The following is a 25,667-nucleotide window of genomic DNA, read 5'->3' on the forward strand; positions in this document are numbered from 1 at the left end:
AGAGAGATAAGTATGGAGTTGCTGTTAAGCAAGCTAAATGCCAAGAAATTTTAGTTCATCTGAACGGGAGTTGGAAAGATAGCTTGAGTTTATTGCAAAAGATTCATTCACTACACCATCTCAAGAAGAAACAAAGAAAGGGCACAACCAAGACAGCGAAACGGTGATCATTTCACCTACCAAACTTATCAGTTGTTCACTTTACAGTTATATACACAATACTACACACACAAGCTCGCTCTCAAATGGATAAATACAAGCCTTATTATTTAGCACTTCAACGTGCAACAAACTGAAGAACAGAATTGGCATTGTAGCTACTTCATTCCGCGATTATCTGCTAAGCGGCCAATGGGAGACGTGTTTTCTGCTGTCTACTTTCCTCTTACTCCATAAGAACTTTTTCCACAAACTCCCTCCGGCCCCTTTCTTGCCGGGTACAATGGCCAAAGGATTAATTGCAGCATCATTGTCTTTGCTGGCTTTAGGGGATGTAAGGGTCATAGCTTTAGCATTATCTTCAGCTAGCATCCGATCCAAGAGAGTGGATCTTTGGTTTGTAATCTTGTTCATAGAGGGGAGGACTAAGGCTGAGGCATCGGTTGCAGTGATGGTGGTGTTGGTGTCTGTGTCAGTCGGGGTAGTCACAATCTTCTCAAAAATGGCTACTTCCATAGGCGAAGCCAAAGCCTTTAGTTGCTTCCCTAGGTTTAGAATAGCCTCTTGGCACTCAGCCAACTTCTCGGAAGCTGCAGTGATCACCGAATCCTGCAAGATTGACCAGCACTTATTGATTCAAGTAATGCAGGTGACTATTAACAATAATCTTCCACATAAAACTTCGTAGTTTCGAATAGGAAATTGAAAACATCCTACAACACTAAAATGTTGCTTATGTTTAGCAATTAGCATATACTGGCAAACACTACCAGAAAATTTTATGTTGACAATTAATTCATCATCAAAGCAACCAAAAATAATGCTAAAGAAAATGTAATTGCAAAAAAAGACAATAAACGAATAAAATGCAAGGCCAAGATGTTGTGCACTTACTGGCCGGAGTTGTTTTTCTTCCTTGTTGAGTGCATTGCAATCATTTTTGTTCTCTAGTTCCATTTCCAGAGATGAAAACTTTTTGCAAGCCTCGTTCAATTCATCTTTGGTCACCATAAGTTGCCTGTCAAGATCTCCACCAATCAACTTTTGATCCTCAACTGTTTCCTTAAATTGCTTTGAAGTACCTAACTCTGTTTGCAAGCTGACAGCGCTTTTCCCTGTCTCCTGAAGTTTATTCTTCTGGAGCTCATCCCCGTCAGTGGTTGATTGGGGTTCCAAGTCTTTCTTTTCAGGTTCTATATTGACCAACCCATCTATCGCTGCTCTATTTTCATCTTTCATAGCACACGGGCGCTCTTCCTTTTCCCAAAAATTATTATTCCCATCTGAGGCTGCAACCATTGGCAGACAAGACAATTGCTCTATGGGAAGGTGTAACTTATTTGCTTCTGAAAATTGACCAACTTCTTCACTTTCACTTCCTGGCTCATCCCAATCAAAATGTTCCTTAATCTCATGCCTCATGCTTGAAACATCTTGAAGGGAAAAGCAGTGGTTCATAATCCACTCCAAAGAGGAAGATAAACCCCCTGCGAATTTCTTGACATCAGACTTTCCATTCAACAACTCGTGGCAAGTATGAATAAATTGGTGCAGTACAGCAAAAAGTTCGGAAGATTTCCATTGGAAAACACGAACCACATAGCCTGAAGGTGACTTCAAGTTCTTATGTGAGGAAAAACTTCCATCCTTGTGAGATAAGGTCTCTGGGGTGCCATATTCTTGATATGGTGGAGTGACTCCTTCAATGATCTCAATTATCTTGCTAATTGATTTTTCAAAATCTGATCGAGATAGTTGGTTGCTCTTCTCTGCCACTGAGAAGCCAACATTGGTTACTTCACTAGAATTGTCTGCCGCAACGGAATTATCAATTTGTTCCCGTGAAATGCAGCTAACAAGATGAGTAGGTTTTGAGGCATCAGGACGTTCTATGTTCTCCCTATCAACAACATCACCAAGGCCGTGATCATTTATATCTTCCAAAGCTGCTCTGATATCCTCAAGTATTTCATCAGGTGTTCTTCTACTGACAGAGTTTTGATCCAGAATCAATTTCACAATATCCTGAAGCCAACCAGGGATTTTACCAATTAAATTATTGGGCTTGGTCTCCTGGTTTCCAGACTGACATTCAGACACTGGAACTATTTGCCTACCCTTTGCCTCCGAGGAACGCCCACTCGATTCAGTTTCAAAGGATGATATAAGTGCATTAGAATCATCATGGGAGATGTGAGGACTTCCAGATGATTTGTCAACAGAAATTATTGCCAACTTTTCCATTTCAACAAAGTCATCCATCAGATTTATGTCTGAAACTCCAACAGTGTAGATTGATGGCGACCCCTTCTGTTTTCCATTCTTAAAGTGCTCTAATTCTGAAATCAAAGCAGAGCCCCAGGATTCAGCACAGCTAATCTTATCATCGCTTCCAATGTCAGACATAAATGGCAGAGAGAGCTCATGTGATGTAATATTATTCCTTGTCGACTCTATGGGTGTGGGACCTTCCGATAATTCTTCAACCTGCAACTCAACTTGTGATAATTTAGAAGCTGTATGAGCATATGAACATTGGAGTTCATTTGTTTTTCTATTGAGAGACTCTTTGAGAGTCTTGTTTTCTTCTTCTGCTGAACGCAGTTGTTTTGACAGGAAGTTAATCTTTGTGCTGGGAGTATCAGGAGTAATTACCATTGAGCTAGAGGAACTAGAGCTCATTTTTCTCCTCATCATTTCTTCCGAGTCCCTTCCCATAGTTTCAACTTCATTTTTCATTCTTGCCAAGGCAGCCGGACCTGGCAACCGCTTCCTGACCAGGATACGCAGCCTTTGACATTCTGATTCTAATTTTGCAATTTTCTTGGCACTCTCTAAGTGTTGCTTCTGTGATGCATTTGCTGTTCGACGACTAAATTCTCTCTCCTCACTCCTGATTTCAAGCTCCTTCTCAAGCACCCGAACCTCATATTTCAAGGAAGAATTTTCTTTCTCTGTCAATTCTAATCTAGCAGTCAGTGAATCAAAATCTATCTCTACTTGAGTTCTTTGCTTATTCAAATCTTCAATTAGCTTTTCCTTTGCAAGCAGAACCCTGCTAAGTTGAGTATTCTCAATACCTTGCTTGGAAAGCCTTTTATTGGCCTCTGACAACTTATCTTCTAAAATCTTCTGGGATTTTTCAAATTCCCTTGCTGTCTTCATCACTGCATCATGAATCCTATGTTCCTGCTCTTCCCGAACAAAACGGAGTTGCTGCATACATTCCTTGAGGGCCGCATCCAAATGAGTTAACCTTTCTTCCTCAGCAACTCTCTGCTGCAAAGCTTCATCCAATCTTTGTTTAAGAGATATTACTTCTTCTTCCGTGGTCTCCCAGCCTGTATAGAATTCGTTCATCAGAGAATCTTAAATTGTCAAGCAAAGAAATCACTTTTCAACACCACTTGAAAATTTTACTTTAAAATACCTGTAATGGCATCTTGTGACATCTTCTCATGTTTCTTTGCAATATCATTTTTAGCATCTGAGAGGATGAAAGAAAGCTTATGTTTTAAAATTTTCAGGTCACTCTCCAGTTCTGCTTTCTCAGGCAGACCAATCTGTACATCAAAATCGGAAAATTATATAAAGGGCATTGTCTATATATATGCATATAACTCCAGCATAAAATTAAAGTTTTATGCAAAAAAAAAAAAAAAACACCTCAACAACCGAGGACAGGTAATCCTGCTACAGTTGAGAACAATGAGAAGCCATCAGCTCTATATCTATTCCTTGCCAATGGGCTACCTTTAACAACATTCATTTTGCTGTCCTTAAAAATGCATTAGGATACCAGTTTAATGAATAACAAACAAAACATCACAATATCGACAACTTCAACGTCCCAAAAGATCTTTGTTAGACCAGATGATTTAGGAAAAAAGAGCCATTAGCTTACCTCATCTTCATTTCCTCTCGTGAAGATATTTGATTTCTCGGTTGCAACAATGATCTTCTCTGAAGATTTCTTCCGCCAAAGCCATGTCTTATGATCCATTAATTAACCAAGTCCAGTTTGAAAAGCATGCAGAACTGGAAAAAAAAATAATGCCTGAATTATAAAATAAACAAATTGTTTTGATTCTCTATCAGTATCAGCTCTGAGAGCATTTACGTCTGATCACAAATGGATTGAACCCAACAAAAGCAATCATTCATAACAACCATCTTTCTAACCATGAGTTCTGTTTAAAGCTGCATGTGTATCAATGTATTGTCCTATGTATTTACAGCGGCTTAAAAAATCTCTCTCTCTCAAAACAAGTAAACCAAGATTATCTATGCATCATGCATGGCATCCATAGATACAAAAACAGCAAAAGCCCCAAAATTATCCAACTACTTAAGACACTAGTCACTAATTATTCAACTACTGACTACTTAAGATAAACAAATTGTGCTGCATACATTCCAACAACATCATGAAATTTACCTTCCATATAGAGAAATAGAATGAAAAATATGTGATCAGCTTGTTATCAAGCCAACACGCATTTATTAGCTCCGCATTCGTGTTCTCTAAAATCACTAGAGCTATGACACCAGACCAGAGAAATAAAATCCAAACTACAACGCATGGCATCAAATAGCATTAGCGACGCCGTAAATTTTTTCCTAACCTTTGATATAATAGCACCGGTCGCGAATCTGTCACGGTGCATAAATCATCAGAGCCAGTAACAGTGCCCTTATACTCACAAGAACTTCACTTCAGCGACCGAAATCGAGACTCAAAATAAATACGGAAACACGAACAATGTGCTACGCCACTGACAAGCACTTGCTGACCAACGACTCGATCGGAAGAGCATGGTAATGGGATGATAAAAACGGCGCTCTAAAGGGAGAGTCGGTTCGAGTATTGCTTCGTTTGCGTGCGTATTAAATGCGTACTGAGTTGGCGCGTGCGAGCGCTGTATTTGAGTGGACGATGGAAAAGTGTCAGCTAGTATCTGAGAGTGAAGGGACACGTACGCGCGAATTGGGGGGGTTTTGATCAGTTGGCGGGGTAGTTGGGTTTGGCTTTTGCTTTAGCGTTCATCGCACGAACCGGAAGTCAATTTTCATTTGCTTCGACTTCTCCGTCTTCCACTACCTTTTTCTCACTAATTCAAATGTTAATGCTCTATTAAGCAAGCAGCAATGCTTTTTATCTTGATTGCATATAAGATTGCTGTGCTTTGCTTACTCTTGGAATCTCTCTTTGGGCTATCTTTTAATCTAAGTAATTGATGATGTTGATTTTGTGGGATTTGATGGTTGATTAGTGGTCTCTTTTGTTGTAGGTATATATTCTATATTCGGTTGTTAAGTGTCACTTTATGTTTAATGATGAAGTCTTTTCTCTTTTAGTTAGCATTATGTGCGTGCGGGTCTTAGCGGCGAACCCAAGGTCTAGTGTGAGTGAGGTCAAATTTATACTTGTTTTAGGAATAATAGCTGAATTTTGAAATTCCGTTGGAGAAAAATTTGAGCTTTTTTTAATAAAATATAAGTATAATTTGCTACAACATTAATATAAATTTTTAGTGGGGTCAACTAGGGTTGGCAAAAAATTAGTTTCAGGTTGGTTCTTAGTTGGACAACAATACTGTTTATGAAATATTTACATGTCCGAACGAAATCCGGATTGGGTTTCAAACTTATTTAGTTGACCAAACCCGAATTGGTTAAAGTATGGGACAAGTAAATCGGGCATTAACCTAATCTGGGTTAGAGTCCAGACAAATAAATCAAACACAATTTCTGTGCTTGGACCCGGACATAGTTTTAAACCAGACAAAATAAATTATGTTTGGACCCAAATTTCGGACGTATAACTTATGTCAAAACTTGGTTTTTGACCAGACAAATTTGATCATCTAAACCGGAAAAGATTTTGCCACTCTTAGGATCAACTGACTCACTCAATTATGCTTGGGTCCTCCCCTGACGAGCCTAATGGTTCATATCATATATTTAATAAATAAATTTGTATAGGATCGTTTTCAATTATAAAAAATATATCTAGTCATTTGCTGCCTCCAAAAAATATAACTTAGTCATTTGCTGCCTCATTGCACGTGTACATTGTGATTGTGATTAATGTGGGGGAGTGATTGGCAGGTTGCATTGGGGCCATGGATTGCGTAATTTGGTGCAAGCAAAGTTGTTCAACTTAAAATCATAAGAACGGGCCTCAAATGCTATTAAGGCCGGGAAGCTGTGAAGGTTCAATGATCAGCGAACTTCTTAGCCCTTGAAGAGTTGAAGTTGCTAGATGGGCCTGCACCCGTCCAATGGACCCTGTGCGTTCCTATACTTGCTACCCTTGAATTATTGGTGTGAACCGAAACAACGGCCAACGGGGCCGAAAGGCCCATGGAATTTACTTTCATCCATCTAGGCCCATGGGCTAATCTGAGCATGAATAATCGGGAAATGGGAATACCGAATATGAGCCGACCCTTAGCGGGAGAACCCAGCTTTTACGGCGGAATCTGTGTTAGGGAGGGGAAATGACAAAAGATATCAGTATCCCAAAAGCATCACAATAGTGTGTTAACAATGTCATCACACTCAATGAATGATTGTCACACATATTAAGATGTTATTGAGATGTGTAGCAATATTGTGGAATTAAGTAATTAACCATCCCCTTTTTTTATGTTAGAAAGATAAGATTGGGTTGAAGTGAAATTCAAAAATGGCTGCGGATCTGGACCAAATATTTGGAGAACAACACCGACTATTATTCCACATGCTGCCTTTGATTATTTAGTTTATAAGTCTTGTCCTATTGTCTACCAAGAAACAACAACTACCCTTTTAAGGAAAGTTTAATCAGACAAATGTTGAATAAGAGTATAGAGTGCCAGCTGAATGTCTTTCACTAAAAAGGCAGTCATTTTTAAGTGATTTACCTTTCATACACTCTTAATTCAATTGAACTGTCCTTATTACAGACCACAATTACTTGCCGACCTTTCAAGATAACCCTGATTGGACTAAAACTACGAAAATAAACTTTTTTTTTTGAAAACAATACCCCTATCAAATCAACATTCGAGCGGGACTTATCTAACCTTTTTATATCGGGTCATCCTGAGTAACCTATCAACTCCGGTGTCAAGAACTCTTACAACCATCAATTTATCTCTTCTATCTATGGTTTGTTGGTGGCCCGCTCGACATATCATCAATTATAGATTTAACAATCTATACCCCTCTAAAATTTTCAAAGTGGAAAACTAAGTAAGAAAACTAAATATAGAGACAACTCAGACAAGCAACCACTGGCTTATATATCTGGCCTTTCTAAATTGGGAAAAAATGTTGATGTCTTCATGTCTACCGATAATAACTAGACATATATATATGATGGTATTGAATTCCTAACCAATAATTTGTTCGAGTGAATTGCACCTCAACCAATATTTGAGAAAGTTCGAGAGAGAGTGAGTTATCTGTTTCTAGGTCATTGGGCCATACACTAAATCGGGCCGGGTATTCATTAGTCAGGGATCATTGATTAGATACGGGACTATATTTAGCTTCTACTGTAAATTTGTATTACTTAGTTTGTTTTTTTTTGAAACACAGATTTGGGGAGTGGGTAGGATTCGAACTCACTCCTTAAAGGATGGATGATCTCTTATATGCAACGTGATTGTCGTTAAACCAACAACTCACTTGCTTTGTATTACTTAGTTGTAATGGTGTACCATGGAACTTCTAATCACCACAACTAGCTAGCTAGCATTACTAACAAGTTTGTGAATTTGCAAAATCATGGATAATGAACATCTATAGAAGATTTTGATAGCCTCTTGAGTTGTCGTATACGAAGCTTAGTCCCCCACTATTTATTGAAATATTTTGTAGTGCACGGTTCGTGTAGGAAGGACCACAAGTCTCTACAATGTCAAGTTTAGTGGTGATATGCAAATTACCAAGTGGTGAGAGGAGCTTATATAGTGCTCTAAGAGTGTGTTTGGATTGAGTGATTTGTAGGGAATGGAAAGGAAGGGAAATAGAGTTTCCTTCCAATTCCCTTGTTTGGATAGTTTATTAAAAATTAAGGGGAGGGATTTGAGAGGATTTGGGAAGAAGATTTCATAAAATTTTTGTTAAAATTATTTCTCTCCAAAATGGAGTTATTTGGAGGGAAGGGATTACTAATTAAGTCATTTGTAAGTTAAATATCTATTTTACCCTCGTACATAATATTTTAACATAAAAATAAGGATAAATTAGTACATTAAACAAATTTTATTTCCTTCTTTTTTTTATCTATCCAAACATGGGAGAGGGAAAAATAATCCCCCTTCCCCTCCCCTCCCTTCTCTCCAAATCCCTCAATCCAAACACACTCTTAATCCTCCAGCTCAGAATATACATTATTGGCAGAAAAACAATGAGAATGAGATCATCCATCTTACAATATTGTTGAGATCAAAAACCAAATATCTATACTCCGCGTGTGTCCAGTTATAAGTATATTAGGTTCTGGCTAGTGATTACAGTACAATAACAGAGAGTCAAAATATACAAGCATATAGCTAGCTAGGTGGTTACACCAAGGTCTGACTTGGTGTATAATCCATTCACAGCTAGCTAATTGGCTTTGCCGTCCCTTTTACTAGGTTAATCAAGCTTCCAGATTTGCCAACAACAACGTTATTAACACAAGACATTTCTGTACTGTTAAATGGGCAACATGGCCCAGCTGTGTATGTATGTATGTATGTATTCATCAGAATATTTATGTATCGTTGTAACAATGTTGGTACGTGCAATGGAAATCATCGAATATTGACAGCAAGTTGAGAAGGATTCTTGATGGTCAATCAGTCAAATCAAATCATTTCCTTCCAGATTTTTTTCTAATGTTTTTGTTTGAGCACATGAGGTGTTTTTCCAAGTATTTGGATGATGACCCAATATTGAATTTTTTTGAGATTAAATCATACAGACTTGAAGATTTATGTACGTGGAGACTTAACGTCCAAAATTTAGCCTCATTTTATTGAGTGTGCAAAGAACAAATTGATTTTTTTTTTCCTCGGCCGCACAACTAACTAGGGCTGTTACTGGTATGGTAAATTATCTATTGGTATACCATTACCGACGAATTGGTTACCGAAAATGGCAGAAGATTGGTATACCGTTACCAATTGTTCGGTACGGTAAATTTACCGATGATTTCGGTAACGGTAACGGTAAGCAAAGTTCAAAACTGGTAAATTTCCCGATTACCGACATATATATTAATATTATTTTTAGTTTTAGTTTTATTTAATTATGACCATTAGATTGATCTAATTTCATCTAGACCATTGATTATTTTTAGGGTTATCATTTATATATCACTCGTAGCAATTTCATTAACTTTAAAGCAGTGTTTGTTACATAACAAAATGCTTTGTTGGTATTGATTACATGTTTTTCTTCTCCCTTTCCATTATGGTCTTTTATCTTTATTTATCTTGTTTATTCTAACTTTCCTGCTGTGGAGTTTAAAACACTTCGGATACTAAAAATATTAGAAATTAATGAAATGAAAGATTTTCCGTTATAGATTGTTGGAATAATGTTATGTGAATTCTCCTTTCTTTTTTTCTCCGATTGATAGGTCTTTTCTTTTAAAACACTTCGGATACTAAAAATATTATAAATTAATGAAATGAAAGATTTTCCGTTATAGATTGTTGGAATAATGTTATGTGAATTCTCCTTTCTTTTTTTCTCCGATTGATAGGTCTTTTCTCTTATTTACATGTAGCACAATGATTATTCTCACTAATCTATAATTTTTATTATTGGTATTGTAGGCAAGATGAAAATGTTGTAGTCTCATACAATGACTATTAAGCACAGTGCTACTTGATGCTTTTTTTTTCTTCTCTTTTTTAAATAGGTTTTAAGAATTGGTAAATTTACCAATTACCGACTTACCATTACCGATCGATCGGTATACCGACTCTTTCGGTAACGGTAACGGTAACATTTTTTGAGTTACCGAAAGAATTGGTATGGTAACGGTAACCGTACCAATAACAGCCCTACAACTAACAAATCACTGAAAAGAAACAAAAATCATAAATAAATAAATTGATTAATTAAATAAGAGAATCAAAATGCTATAGCGTATAGACTGATATATATAGTCTATTAGATATCTAAAACGGACCAACCGGTCGGCTCAGCAACTCTTGATTGATTGATTGATGGGTATCTTGCGGAGATCTTGTAACAACTTGTCATCACTCAAAATACTATAAAATAAAATTACCAAAAAGTTAAATTACATAATTGACAGTACCAGTAGTCCAATTTACATATATTATATATTATATTTGTTTTGAATAGGATTTGTAAAATAATAATTTAATATGTGATCATCTTTTGTTTCCTATTTATAGAAAGGTGCACATGAAAGCTCATCACATCCCACCTGCCAATCTGAAGTTACAAAGAAAATATATATATATATAATATGTATATAATTTTTGCTGTTTCTCACGCACAACTTCAATTTTCTTTCTATTGAATCTATTCTATCCATCTATTGTAAGGCTGTACGGTCATATGTTGTGAGTCTTGATCTCCTCGCCACGCTTGATTGCCGAATGAAGTATATATTGTAGTCGTTTGGGAGTGCTGTGAACTGTTGTGTTGTGTTGTGTTGTTAGGTATAAAATTGTGGTGATGTGAGATATAAAACTGTGGTATTGTAAGGTGAGTTCAAACGCATAAACTGTTTGGCGCATCACTATTAAAACTGTGATGAGGTGCGTTTGACATATCTAAATTACGACTATATTAAATTACTAATAATATTAATATAAAATCACTTAATGTTTGTATTGTATATTAATCTAAAATAAAATACTTGACCTAAAGTATTTTACATTGCGGTATAAAGTGTTTGTGAGTGTTTATATTTTGATGTTGTGAGGTAAGCCTTGGTAAAGTGCTGCGAGGTAAAAAACTGTGCCACTATGAGGTGAGTTATGCTGATAAAATGCGTTTGGCGTGTCACAAAAAAAACTGTGATACACCTCACCACAACCAAGAAAAACAATGTAAACACACTGCCAAACAGGCACATGGACCATCGATTTTGGAATTGCTGCAATTCATTTGAGTTGCTTAGTAAAATAATATAAATATCCCGATATATATATATATATATATTATCCATATTAAGGACTCATAGACATACATTTATTATTTTCTTCTTTGGCATATGACTCATATAAACAAGTTTAGGTGGGAGTAGGACAAATTTTTAAGCCTAAAGGGATACTTGTTATTAAGAATTTATTGTCTATCCTCCATATATAATAGTAAAAAGTTAATTACCATGGCTTGTAACTTTCTAAGAAGTCAATATCAAACTCATAGATATAATAAGGAATATATGTATAGACAAAAGAAAGATGAAGGGTGTGGCTCCAATTCGTAATTGAAGACCAATATTCATGTGAATGATAACGACAAAGATGCAATGGGTGCATATAATACAAGTACAAAAAAAGGAAAGAACCGAGAGTTCGGTTGGAAACAGATGCAAGGCGTTAAGAATAATAAAAGTGAGTGGGCCTACAACACTCCTACACCTACAAGACTACACACACACACATATATATATAATAGAGAGAGAGACCTTGAGAGAGAAGTGGGCCTGGGCTTTTCGTGATTTTAATGGAGAGAGAGGCCCACTTGGAGAGGGTACCGTCTCCACTTGAGGATAACCACCTGTTTGAAGCATAGCCTAGTCCCACTTCCGTTATTGGAAGGTTTGTTTTTGGGTTGCAATTGCAAATTTGCGTCCACTCGTTTGAGTTGAGCGATAAGATTGATATGGGTATTGCATTTTGTGCGTGACGTGTGGTGTATTGGTAATTTTACTAGTTTTGTCTCTCTTATGTGGTCTGACGTGGCATCCTATTTTTCACTAATTAATGTTACATACCCCTAAAATATGACTGTTATTTTATCTCGAATCTATGTAGCACGTTAATAGCCATTGATTATAAACATGTAAATCTACTTAACATTCAACACTTCACATTAATTGAGAGTCTAATGAGGTCATATTTTAAGAGTATGAAGCATTATTTTCACTCTCCTCCCTAGTGGCACCCGCCCATTCTGGATTTGGGTATATATATAGAAAAAGGAACCCCTCCTATTCCTTATTTTTGAGTTATAAATTATTGTTTTAAAAAATTTAAAAAATAAATAAATAGAGAGCGTAAGATTTTGACATTTGAGTAATGTATTAAACTATTGAATTTTTAAAAAAAATGTCACGTATTTTGCATCTAATGACTTAGAATCACTCATATTTTCTACGTATTTTCCTTAATTAATTCGATTTTTGTTCAACAAAAAATACATTATTAAATTCAAAGCACTGATATTTATTAGTATTATTTTTTAGAAATATTTTAAAAATTATTGATATCAAAATATAAAGAAGCAGAGATTTTTTTTTTAAATAAGAAGTTAACAAATAACAACCTAACCCAATCCCGGACCCGTGTTTCCCATCTCTTACACAATCCCCTCCACTTCCCCATATTTTATTTTTAGTAATTTAATATTGTTGTGTTTTGTAATTTAATGTATATATATAATAGTGATGATGTCAAGCATGATGAAATTGTTGAATTTGCGAATCTCTCTCTCGATCTATCCCTATGGTTTGAGTTGGCTCAATGAAGACCCAACCTCTCTTATTCGAGAGTGCAGACACGCGCTTACATTTTATCATTTCTGGATTTTCCTTATCCGATTACATACATTTAAAAAATCACGGATAATACTCATTATTAGTTTATTATCTGAGTCATTAGTTGGAAAGGTAAAAATGTCGTGTATGGATTCAAACTCCCCCTTGTCGTTTCAAAAAAAAAAAATATATTACTCAAATTTTATAAAAATATAGAATTGGTTGGTGACTTCCATTTATGTGAACAACCAAAGTTACAAGTTTGGTTCACTTAGCAGGTGAACAATTGTTAACACACAAAAACTGGCTCCCATTCTTACGACGAAGAAGAAGTTCTTGTGTGTCGACTAGTTAGCTGCAGCAGGCCTTTCAGAGACATTTTACTTCGTACTTTGTCCTTAGAACAGGGCCAACAGCCCTTGGTGGTACGGTTTTTGTTGGGGCATATCTTTGAAACACGAGTTCATTGCACACCGTAACAAACTATAAATTGAGTGAGATACGTATTAGAAGTGAATTAAACGCGCTGGAGATCGAGAGTAGGCCCCGGAAGGACACAATTTTTCCTAAAAACAATAGACAATAAAATACTAGGTACAACAGGAGAGAAGGAGAGGAGCAGGACGGGGTGCCCAACAGATTTTTAAATTTCTTTTTTACTATGGAAATTAAATTTATTGCAAAAAAGATAGAATATTTTCAATTGATATCTAAGAGTCGAGAATTATTAGCTTTTTTTTCCTATTGAAACTACAATGAGAGGTGGTGGCAAAGTTTAACTAGCGCCTTCATTCGAGGGGACTTGGTGGGTAGGGGTGTTCGTAGTTGGTTTTTTTGATATGAATATAACTGATCAAACGGTCGATTTTGTCGGTTCGGTTCGGTTCAGTTTTAATGGAGAAATGTGTAATTTTCTATTATAAAAAATTGACCAATCAATTCGATTTCGGTTTGGGCGGTTTTTTTAATAGCCCTACTGGTGGGCATTGATCGTTAAGAGAACGAAAGAGGCAAGGGGTGGCCCTCTTCCCGTACTCTTGTATTGGACTTTTCTGGAAAGAATTTCCTTTTCCGATACCAAGCCCTCCCTCCTCATCCCATATAATTACCACAAACACCCTATTTTTCTCCAAAACTCCCGCTTTACCGCCACTCACCTCCTTCTCTATTTATTAGTGTTTAAAATACTGACCGGTACATATTGGTTCAATTTCAACTGATTAAATTCACCGACACAGCGACACTATTCAACTTAAAATAACAGGTTGGACGGTAGCGATCAAATATCGATTGAACCGGTCAATTTTACCATTATTGAATTGGTGTTAAACCAGTTTTATACATATAAAAAATTATATTTTTTTTAAAATTGAAATTAACTTTTTAATTTATAGACAAATACAAATAAAATTTAACTAACATACGAATTTTACAAAAAGAGTTCTCAAATTGATTTCTTAATAATAGCTTTTATGGGAACCTAAAATTTTATTTATAAGGTCATGATTGTTAAAAAAATTTATTTTTTCGATATGTGATATTTGTTGTATAAGTTAAAAATACTATTAATGATAATTGAACTTGGAAACTCAAGTAGCAACCCAAAAACCTTAACTACTAAACTAACAAGATTTTTGTTTCTCCTATTCTCTGCAATATATTGTTCGGCCGATTGAACCGTGTATCAGTCATCTGACCAGTATGATACCGGTGTTGTTATTTACTGTAACTATTACTCACGGTAAATACTAAGCAAATGCAATAAGAAACAATTTACTGGGCCAACATTTTTGTTGGCCCGGTCCCACCTCTATTACACAAAAAGTCAAGTCAAACACGTATTCTAATACAGCCACATCAGCAAAACACAAATTTCTATACACTTTTTCTTCCCACACACTTTCTCTTTCCACCCAACCCAACAACATTCCATTCCTTCATATTATCCACAACAAAACTACACCGAAACATTAAATATCAATACATCCACATCAGCAAAACACTTATCCCAATACAGCCACATAAGCAAAACACATTTTACAATACAGCCACATCAGCAAAAGACAACATCTTTGTTGGCCCAATACCACTTCACCATTGCATTTGCCCTAACAAAGAGAATTATTAAAGAGGTGGGTGAGTGAGTGATGAAGGTGACTTTTGAGGTGAGAGTGTGAATGATGATAATTAAGGTCAGCCAGGCCTAATAAAGGAAATTGAGTAATTAGACATGTTATAAGTCTTAGCGCTGTCCATTTCCATTTGTAGGTAAACGAAGAGAGAGAAGATGGATGGATGGATGCTTTTCGATTTGGTTAACGTGGGGAAGTTGTGTAAGAAAGAGACGCTTCTTTCTCTTTCTTTTTTTTTCTTTTTCTTTATAGAGAAGATGGAAAGAAGAACAAACACAATCCAAGTTGTGTTCAATTTAAAGATAGAAGAAACAAGTTATGGGTTTTATTATTAGATCAACCCAAAATAGATTTTTTAATTTTTTATGAATTAAAAAAAAAAAGAATACCAGGCTAGTAGGGAGGGGAGGGAATGAAGGGACGGATAGCTAGTCTAGTTATAGGAGTGTAAGAAGGAATTATTATTACAAAGAGAAGGCAAGTTGAGGGTTAGAGAGAGAAAGCTAGAGAGAGAGAGAAGTCTAAGATGCTTTCGGCTAGGCCTGGCCTCGTCTATGCTGTATTTGGGCAGTTGTTGTTAACTAGACCCTTACAACTTCTTCTCTCCCTTACTACCTTTTTGCAAAGAACATAGAAAACCTCTCTCATAAGCTCTTCCTCGTTCGTCGTAGGTTTTTTGTTTTCTTGTTTTATCTCTGTCTTTCTCTTTGCTTGTATTCAGACAGAGAGAGAGAGAGGTTTTTTTTTTAATTTTTTTGATATTATTTGTTTGAAGGGGAAATTAAGAAATGTGGGATCTCAATGACACTCCTGATATTCAACGACCTCCAAGGGATGATGAATCCGAAGGCTGTTCTTCACAAAAGACGTCGATCGACGGTGAAGATTTTAATAATTATGAGAAGGGTAAGCGGGTCGGATCCGTATCCAATTCGAGCTCTTCTGCAGTTGTAATCGAGGACGGATCGGAGGAAGATGATGGAGTTGACAGAGGAGCTGGCAGAATCAAGAAGAGGAGTAGCAAGATATTCGGATTCTCGGTCGAGGAGCAGGAGCAGGAGCAGGAGGAGGAGGAATACCCTCCGGTGACCCGGCAGTTCTTCCCGGTCGATCAAGACCCGGACATGGGGTCCAGTTCAGGTGGTGGTGTTGGTGGAGGAGTCGGGTTCCCTCGGGCCCATTGGGTTGGTGTCAAATTCTGCCAATCCGACCCATTACCCGTTCAGAAACCCATCGAGTTCAGTCAGCAACCTCTGAAGAAGAGCAGGCGTGGCCCCCGCTCTAGAAGCTCACAGTACAGAGGCGTCACCTTCTACCGGAGAACCGGCCGCTGGGAGTCCCATATATGGTCCGTTTTCTCATATCTTCTCCAATAAATAATCTTATTTTGTGGGTCTGATGTTAATTTTATCCTTTGACACTGCAGGGATTGTGGGAAGCAAGTTTATCTAGGTATGTAATGTAATGAATAATGAATCTCTATTTATTTATTTTTCATTTTTTTGCTTATTATTATTGATTAATGCTGAAAAAATCCAATATATAATGTCTCTGCATTTCTGGGTCTTTTTGATAGGTGGATTTGACACCGCACATGCAGCTGCTCGGTGAGCTTTTCCTTTATTTTCCCCAAACAAAAAAGACCCAAGTTTTCATAGCTTGTGATGTTTGGTTTACTGAAAGAGATTATTTTGTTTGCTTTGCAGTGCATATGATAGAGCAGCGATCAAGTTCCGAGGAGTAGATGCAGATATCAATTTTAGCATTGAAGATTATGAGGAAGACCTGAAACAGGTAAGTTTTATGCTTTTTTTTTTCCCTTCCTCCTTGTCTATGTCGCTGTTGCTGTTGAGGGAAAAGGAAGACAACTGTATTGTTTTTTTGTTTTGTTTTAATGGTTTAACAGATGAGCAATCTTACAAAGGAAGAATTTGTGCATGTACTTCGCCGACAAAGCACTGGGTTTCCGAGAGGAAGCTCCAAGTATAGAGGAGTAACCTTGCACAAATGTGGAAGATGGGAAGCAAGAATGGGCCAATTTTTAGGCAAAAAGTAAGTAACCTAGCTACCTCAAGAATGGTCGGATTCGCTTGATTAATTCCTGCTCATTTTGATAATGAAATCTTGATTTATTATCATAGGTATGTGTATCTGGGATTGTTTGATACGGAGATCGAAGCTGCAAGGTCAGTGTAGTGTTGCATTTTTTTGATTGCTTGTAGTAAGATTCAAATCTATGGCGGAATTAGGTTTCGATTTTGTAGTTTATTTGTTTGTTATAGGGCTTATGATAAAGCAGCGATTAAGTGCAATGGTAAAGAGGCTGTCACAAACTTTGATCCCAGCATTTATGATAATGAGCTGAACTCTTCAGGTAAGTAATTAAACGATTAATCTCGCTAGTTCTTGTTGAATAATTATTCATCTAAGCGTTTGCATCAAGTGAATCGCGTACATTGGTTGTCGTAGAATGTACTCAAGGAATCGCTGCAAATCACAATCTTGATTTGAGCTTGGGCAGTTCAGCTTCTGGTGAAAACAGTCGGGAATTTGGCAACGATCGGCGAAATGCAGACATTGATCAGCAGTCTACCTCTGTGCCTTTGGAAGCCGATTGGCGTGGTCGGGGATTTAGGCCTACGGTAGATACATTACTCCTTAGTCTGTTTGAAAATGTATCTTCTTTGTTAATTAATGGTTTTCAATTGATTCAATTTTGTAGCTTAACTTGCCTCAAGGAACATACCGGAGCGTCGGTGATGTTCAAAGAAGAGATGGGTACATTGAGGAAGAGACAATGCATCTTCTTAGCCAAACCCACCTCCAATCTCCAGCAGCCTCAATAGACAAGTCATATGAAATGCAAAAAAATGGGCAATTCAGGAGACCTGGAGATAGTCCTACGATCCACGTGTATCCCCATCACCATGTTACAGGCGAACAGCATATGACCAGACCGAGTCATCAAGTGAGTATTTCATGTCGATAGAGATCATAGTTTCAATTCCTGCAAACAGTCTCTCAATATATTATGTGTGGTGGATATTGTCGGGAAATTTGAATTGGTTTTAATTTGTGTGTAGATTCAGTTTCCTCCGAGCAGCAGCAATGGAGGCCGAATTGGGAGTGATCTATCGCTATCGACAACCGATCATGATCAACAACAATGGCAATCAACATCAACTCATCCTCAATTGTTTACAACTGCTGCTGCAGCATCATCAGGATTCCCACAGCAGAATATTAGACAACAAAACTGGCTCCATCATCAGAAGAATGGGTTCCAGTCTCTAATGAGACCCTCCTAAGTCCTATTTAACAACCCATCTAAATATCTAATTATAATAAACTAGCCATGTATGTTTGTCAGCATTGTACAAGAGAAACATCAATGCATGCTTTGAGACCCCCAAAAGAAATAAATATATAGAGAAATTCCAACTCTGTTAGAAAATCTGGTCTTCGGTCAAACAACTAGGTAAATTTCGTTCTGGGTGTCTGACTGGGACAACTGGGTTATTATCTTTGCATATATTTCTTTGCCGACCTATTATTCAGTACTGTCACCTATGATATGACGCTACTATTTTATTTGACTATAATTGTTATCAATACAATGTGCTCCAACCCCTTGACCCTCATTTTTGGGACAAACTATTCTGGTTTTTCTTCTTCTTTCAGTTCCCTAATGGAGTAATTTTATATATAAAAACTAATTTTGTGAAAGATCTGATGACATGTAAGCTTAAGATTTCCCATCAAAGGGACTGGGACAATTCAGATATATATATATATACATACATGTATGTATGTATATGAATTTGTTTATTTGTTGTGGATCTTGGAAATATGAGTGGTGATGATGAATAGTCACTGTCAATTGTGTCCTTTGAATCAGTTCTCTCTTGCCCAAAAAACAGTCAGACATGGTTATTATGGTGAGAGGGACTTATCATATTAACACCCGAAACCTTTAAAGACACGTTTGAATCAAGAACAAGAGTGGAGAATAAGAGTAGCACTGATATTTATGTGGTATTTCATAGAGATATCGAGTTTGAATTTCCGTAACACTTTTCTCCGTAATAAAAAAAAAAAGGAAGATACGTATGAACCCCCGATCCAAAATCCAATTGAATGTTTTATATATGGTTAAGTGGGTTGGGTTCACTTGGGGTTTGGTTTAACTTAACCCATGTCAGCTTTCACCGGGAAAAAAATAGACTTCACTTGAACAAGCCAAACCGGATTCGGATCCCATCTGGGTTTTACCCGTTATGACTTCCCAAATTCTAATAAACCCTAAAGGTGTCATAAGTCGCAAGAGAAAGCGGCTTCTAGCTTTGACTAATGAATGAATGAATAACGTTAAAAAGTGTTTGATTAATCCAATGATATTAATATATAACTATTCAAGCAAGCTAAGATACTGTGTTTATATATATATATTATCATTAATTACTTTATAATATAATAATATTGGCTCTTTCATCACTTGGTGCGTCATTGTCTTTAAAATATACCAATGCACGTCTACTAAGGTTGGTACATGCATGTTTTGATATGTACTACTTATACTATGCCTTAAATATGTGCACATTTTTACAGAGATAGACAGGCATAACCATCCAACTTAGCCAATAATTAATATATATATATATATACACACACTACTTTTTTTACTTGAAAGTTTAATAAAATAGGGCGTGCATGCTAAAGGAAAGTACTTGTCTTCTTTTATGCGTCTCTTCTCTCTCTGTTTGTTTTTTTTCTTTTTTTTTTTAATTTTAATTTTTGTCCTTTTAACTTTTAAGTGTAGGACTGTATATAAATTGTGATTGAACATGAAAGACTGGCCGTGGAGAAACTCTGAAGCAAAGAATCATATACCCTTTTCGATCTTTATCGCTATTTCCCTTTTTTATATTCTATTTGACGACAATAAGCAATTGGGGAACCTAGTAAAAATAAATTAGATTCGCCTAGATTTGTTATATCAATTCACGCTTGTTTATATACATATATATACATATGCATATATATTATAAATTTTCAACCATAAATGTGGTCGGTCCCACAACAAATATGTAACCCTCATTTTTGTATAATCATTGAATTTTAAGTGGGTAAATTGATGCATATAGTTGATACGCATGTGATGATATGATAATTCTTTTATATATATATATATATATATATAAAAGAGTGTATGGGCTACAACTAGCAAGCAAGCCAGATCTTCGACCTTTCAAACAAAAAAAAACAAACTAGCAAGCAAGCAATTCCAAGCGCCCCTCAAAATTGCACTTGATGAATCCACAAAGGGAACCTCCTCTCCGCGGACACCCAGATCTCATATCCTCACACATCTTTACTACAAATTCAAGCGTTGGCAATAGATGGGATGGGGTAAAAATGGAAATTCACTTAAACCCAATTGAGGCTAGAAAAGGAAGGTGCTACGAATTGAGTGGGGACAAGTAAAGAAAATGAAAGAAAAAAAAAAAAAGGGGCGGATGTGCCTTCAATTTGCTTTTTCCATAAGTGGGATTACTTCCAACGGCTGGAAATCGTTTGGTGCCCTTTCATGTCTGATTAATTTTTATTATTTTTTTCAATTATATATATGGTTATGATATGTAACTCCAACTGCGAGACTGTGACATGGTATTAATATCACATTTGGTCGTCAAAAAATAATTAGTGTTTCAATTTACACACCAAATGTCAAGACATTTCAGTTTGGTATATTTTAATATTTGAACAATCAAATTGAAACGTTTTGATTTTCGGTGTGCAAATTAGAACATTTCTTATTTTTCAGTGACCAATTCTGATATTAACCCATGTGACATGATTCTTTTATGCTATAGTTAAAGTACACCGTGAATTAACTTTTTTCAAAAAAATATTTATGAATATATTTTGATATGATTTCTGAGTTCAACGTTATTTTTTCCCCCAAATAAAAATAAAAATAAAAATCAATTCAGCTGTAATTTAACGAGAGCGGGTCAGCCACTCCATTCATTGTGGTCCTATTAATAACATTGTATATTACAAACGTACGTGGTCTATATATATATATATACGTCATTATTTCTACACTCATAAGTGTTAGATCGCTTTCATCATTCACTCAAGACAAACCCATTGCATTGGTCGTTTCTCTATCTCCCAAATTGTAACATGATAAGTCTCCTTTCATGCATTTTGTATTTTTGGTTTTTTTTTTTATTTGTTAATGCAAACATGCGGTTTAGTAATAGAGTTATAGCAGAGCCGGCTCCAAGGGGAGGTCAGACAGGCAGTTGCCTAGGGCCTCTCATGGGAGGGGCCTCACTTTTTATTAAGTTGTATAATTTTTTAGGTGTGTAGAGACAGTACAGTGTACTTATCAATTGAATGAATTGATATAAGAAAAAAAATCCTAATCTTTAGCAAATTAAGAAAACAAGCCCATTAGCCCAAACACAAAATGACAAGTGAGGGTCATAATTGTAAAATAAGAATTAAAGAATTGAAAGAACACTAATAAAGACCAAAGACTAAGAGAACCTGCTCTACACTTCTGTTGTTTGTCGTCTACGGTCTACTCGTCTTATTGAAAAAAGGTTTTGAGAGTTTTGAGAGAGAGTCAGAGATTGAAAGAGAAGGGAAGCCACCGGTAAATCACCTATCATATATTTCTATTGCTTTGTCCTTTTTTGGCACACTTAATTAGAAATTGTAAATTGTTATTTGTTTCTCTAAACCCTAATTTTTTCTTTTTTCTTTTTTTTCAGTTAGGTTTGCGTGTGATTGGGAAATCATGACAGGTAAAAGAAAATTCGAATCGGGAGAGGTTAACAAAACCAATTGAAGTGTTGGAGTATATCAAAAATTTGCGTCTTGCTTTTCCTAATGCTTGGGTAGCTTATAGGATAATATTGACTATACCAGTTATAGTAGCTATTGCAGAAAGAAGTTTCTCCAAGCTGAAGTTAATAAAAAACTATCTCCAATCAACTATGTCACAAGATAGATTGAACGGTTTGGTCATATTGTCTATCAAGAAAAAAATGACAGCTAAACTTGATCACAACGATTTAATTAACAATTTTGCACACCAAAAGGCTAGAAGAGTATCAATCCTTTCTTCTTCGATTTAGTTTAGCGTTATTTGGTTTCATTTGATGTAATAAATTTGTAAGTTTGAGTTGCTTAATTTATTGGATATTGGTGATAATTTATGTGTATTCAGGAACTAATTATATTGTATTTTGGATTTATTAGATATGCTGGATTTCAGATTTAAAAAAAAAAATTATTTTGGGGGATGAGGGCCTCATTTTCTTAACTTGTCTAGGGCCTCCAAAATGCTAGAGACGGCCCTGAGTTATAGGGTGCAATCCAGATGTCACACGTTCAATTTTTTAAAAACAATCTCTCTACATATTATGTAACGATAATGTCTGTGTATTTTTTATTTGTACCCAATCTCATTTTTAGTGCGAATATTGTGCACAATAATTTTTTGTTCATTTGTTAATGTCCATATATTGTCACCTAACTATTTGTCTTAGTTACAAGTCGGGAGTCAATCTAATTGGTTCTCATTCTTATATTTCTACCTTGTGGTCAAGGGTTCAACATTATGGGTAGCATTTGTGTGAATTATGTGAGTGTGTAGGTTGCATGTGTGTGTGAGTTGGAGGGATGCATGATGCATGTGTATACTTCTATTGCAAAGAAAAAAAAACAAAAACACTAGTATTTGTCTTAGCTTTTGCCCCGTTGATTATGCTTTTAATAATATTTTCATGATTGAGGTTTCAAGTTCCACTTGACAATAAGGAATGTTTGATACACGCGCCAATCAATAATTAGGACAATAAAACGATGACGTTTGATGTTGCTTGCATTGGCCCTTTGAAAGCCCTCTTCGTCTACAAGTTGGATCCAAAATCATCTTTCCATTTCATGGAGCCCAAAGCAAGGTTGCTTAGGTCCACCATCACCAGGAGTTCACATGTACCAAAAGGGAGAAAAATACAAGACTTCTTATAATATTCAATTAATATACATAATCTCCATGGACCAATCGAGACTCGAGTCAAGACTCAGTGTCGGGAGATAAACACAGGGTGATATTCACACAAGTTGAACTGAGTAAGGGTCCATCTTACAAATTATAACTGTAGGCTCCATGCCACAAAAATAGTTAAAATATATGGTTGTTGTTGAGTTGAAGGCCAAAAAAGAGTACAAGAGGCACGCATCATTTTGAAGTTCGATTACTAGATTTCTTATTTACTTGGGGGACCATTAGGTCCATTACTATATATATATATATGTCCTGTCACAATTGAACAAATATGGGTATTGGGTAACCTAACAACTCGATCGATCATTCAACAAATTACGCACAAAATAGGATAAAATCTCTGCGAAAGTAATTAAATTCACTCAGCTAATTCCTTGACAAGACGAAGTAGTTATGTTTAGTCACGCATAATTGGACCACAAAGTGAGAAACCTTGTCTAAATTAATGCAGCACCTAGTTATGGAAGGTGGCTTGTACGTATGGTCCCCTTGGTGGTCGAACGGGACGCCTGCAAATACAAAGAGCAATTGAGAACATTCGACTTATGAAACCCAAAAGCTTAGTAATAAGTAGAGTGATTTTTGTGGTGAATAAATTCTACCTTCTCGGCCGATCCGTAGAATGAGCATGCGAAGGTTTGGTCTCACTTTGAACCTTGGATGCCTGAAACAAGGCCAATAGGTCTAACGGCCGTTGGTGATGTCCGGGGATGCTATGACGCTCTACTTAGTCTATGGATTTAAGTGGTATTCTTTTCTTCCGTTTGGCAAAGAAGAGATGCATTAAAGCCCACAACGGAAGGTAGAGTCATTAGCTTTGCTTCAAATGGAGTTCATGAACACCCAATTAAAGTGTGTGACTGATGAAGTCATGTTTTCAACTTTACCAAGATAAAGAGAAAGTTTTAACACCGCAACCAAACAAGGCGCTTGACGCTACCCCTTAAAAAGACATTATTGGTATGAGTGAGTGAGAAAGTCAAAGAGGATCTATTAACTCTGCCATATCTAAATTTGATTGTGAATGTCACAGGTTCGTACACACGTGGTGAATTATTGTTTTCACTTTTTCACTAACCGGGTAAAAAGCCCATACAGTAAAAATCAATGTAATTTTCATATAGCTTTAATCACAGAAGTTAAGACGTTAAGTCTGTTTATCAATATGATGTACACGTAATATTTTGAATTTGAGAAACAGATTCGACGTCTTCATTAACCTGTCTCGAAAAAAATAAAAAATAAAAAATCATGGAATTAATGTCACGCGCTATGTACACGAGTGGGAGTTGCTGCTTGTTAAAAGTGACACAAAAAAGATGGTGTTACGGACTTTCCATGTTTGGAAAAGATGGAGAGAGAAAGTAGGTGTTAAAAGTGAGCACGACAAGCCAATCATCTCTAGCCATTCGTTCCCTTTAAGGTGGCACTAAAGGGGGTCCGATATGAAATAATTCCTCCATCGTGCCACCTTGCCACTTGCAATAACAATAGAAAAAGCAATAATGCACCATGCCTCTTTTTTTTTGTCGGTGGAGGGTATTGTGTAGGATGAGTGCTGTTAAAAAAAAAAAAAAAAAGCCCTCCAGTGGAACTGTTGTAATTTCTTTTAAAGATAATAATATTTTTTAGAAAAAAAATCATAAATATGTTTTGATGGGTTCACGAGTCCAACGATATTAATTTTTGGCTCAAATAAGAACAAAGACATTAAAATTCTATTTTTCACGTCCAATTTAAAAGCAGCTACAGAAAGATCAATAATGCAGCCTACCACCTCTTTTATACTCTTTTTCTTGACAAAATCTCACATATATACATGGTAAATTACTATATAGATTGCCTAATAATGCTTGACAAATAAAGCAAGAGATACTGGACCTCCATTAAATATCACAATTGCAACCTTATCATAGAAACGTAGGTTGGTTGGTGGGTGCTGAAAACACAATCAACTAAAAAGGAGAAGAAACAGATGGAGAGCACACATCAATGAACAAGACTTGACTGTTATTGATCATGGTGCTTGTCACGCTTTGCTTAGTCACATGTGGAAATTGAAAACTTTCCATTTTTGATACAAAGAGAAGCAGTTTAGGGTTTTCTAATTTGAGAAAGACCAACGACTTTACTTGTATTTTACTTTTGCAAATGATAAAAAAAGGGAGGGGCTCTTATCAGGGAATCACCCATAAAAGAAAAAAAGGCTATTAATATCACCACCTACTTTTCTAAACTAAGCAAATTGGGCTGAACTTAATTGTAGTAGAAGACTTCTACTTATTGGGAGTCTTTTACTTGACTTAGATTTGTTGCTTGTAGTGGAATTTAGGGTTTACCCTACTTTCATTACTAATCAAGTCAAGCTTAGGAGCTCAATACAAAATTTTTATGGACCTTCTAGTTTTAGATTGTTTGATATTCAAGCTAAGTTATGGTTAGGGTTAGAGACATGTTTGCTTTCTTTAGCCTGTAATGGGCCTGAGAGCCCATTGGGATTTCTGGCCCATAAGGGCCCGTTTTCTATTGTGATCAAATGCTTAATATCAAACAGACCTCTGAA

General features: G+C 36.2%; 2 protein-coding genes across 2 annotated transcripts; one reads left to right on the top strand and one right to left on the bottom strand.

Moving 5' to 3' along the window:
• Positions 1-151: 151 nt before the first annotated feature.
• Positions 152-5,190, bottom strand: LOC120015780 (filament-like plant protein 7). Its single transcript, XM_038868331.1, has 5 exons — positions 4,785-5,190; positions 4,064-4,197; positions 3,590-3,722; positions 1,054-3,500; positions 152-768 (listed from the first exon to the last, which is right to left on the bottom strand). The coding sequence occupies exons 2-5, from the start codon at positions 4,160-4,162 to the stop codon at positions 334-336; spliced, it is 3,114 nt and encodes a 1,037-aa protein (XP_038724259.1). The 5' UTR covers positions 4,163-4,197; positions 4,785-5,190; the 3' UTR covers positions 152-333.
• A 10,142-nt stretch (positions 5,191-15,332) lies between these two features.
• Positions 15,333-18,659, top strand: LOC120015503 (floral homeotic protein APETALA 2-like). Its single transcript, XM_038867964.1, has 11 exons — positions 15,333-15,685; positions 15,794-16,366; positions 16,445-16,470; positions 16,595-16,625; positions 16,725-16,812; positions 16,925-17,070; positions 17,160-17,204; positions 17,301-17,392; positions 17,488-17,660; positions 17,741-17,986; positions 18,102-18,659. The coding sequence occupies exons 2-11, from the start codon at positions 15,807-15,809 to the stop codon at positions 18,324-18,326; spliced, it is 1,632 nt and encodes a 543-aa protein (XP_038723892.1). The 5' UTR covers positions 15,333-15,685; positions 15,794-15,806; the 3' UTR covers positions 18,327-18,659.
• Positions 18,660-25,667: the final 7,008 nt, after the last annotated feature.

Source organism: Tripterygium wilfordii, chromosome 14 (assembly GCF_013401445.1).
Source record: "Tripterygium wilfordii isolate XIE 37 chromosome 14, ASM1340144v1, whole genome shotgun sequence".
Classification (NCBI taxonomy): domain Eukaryota; kingdom Viridiplantae; phylum Streptophyta; class Magnoliopsida; order Celastrales; family Celastraceae; genus Tripterygium; species Tripterygium wilfordii.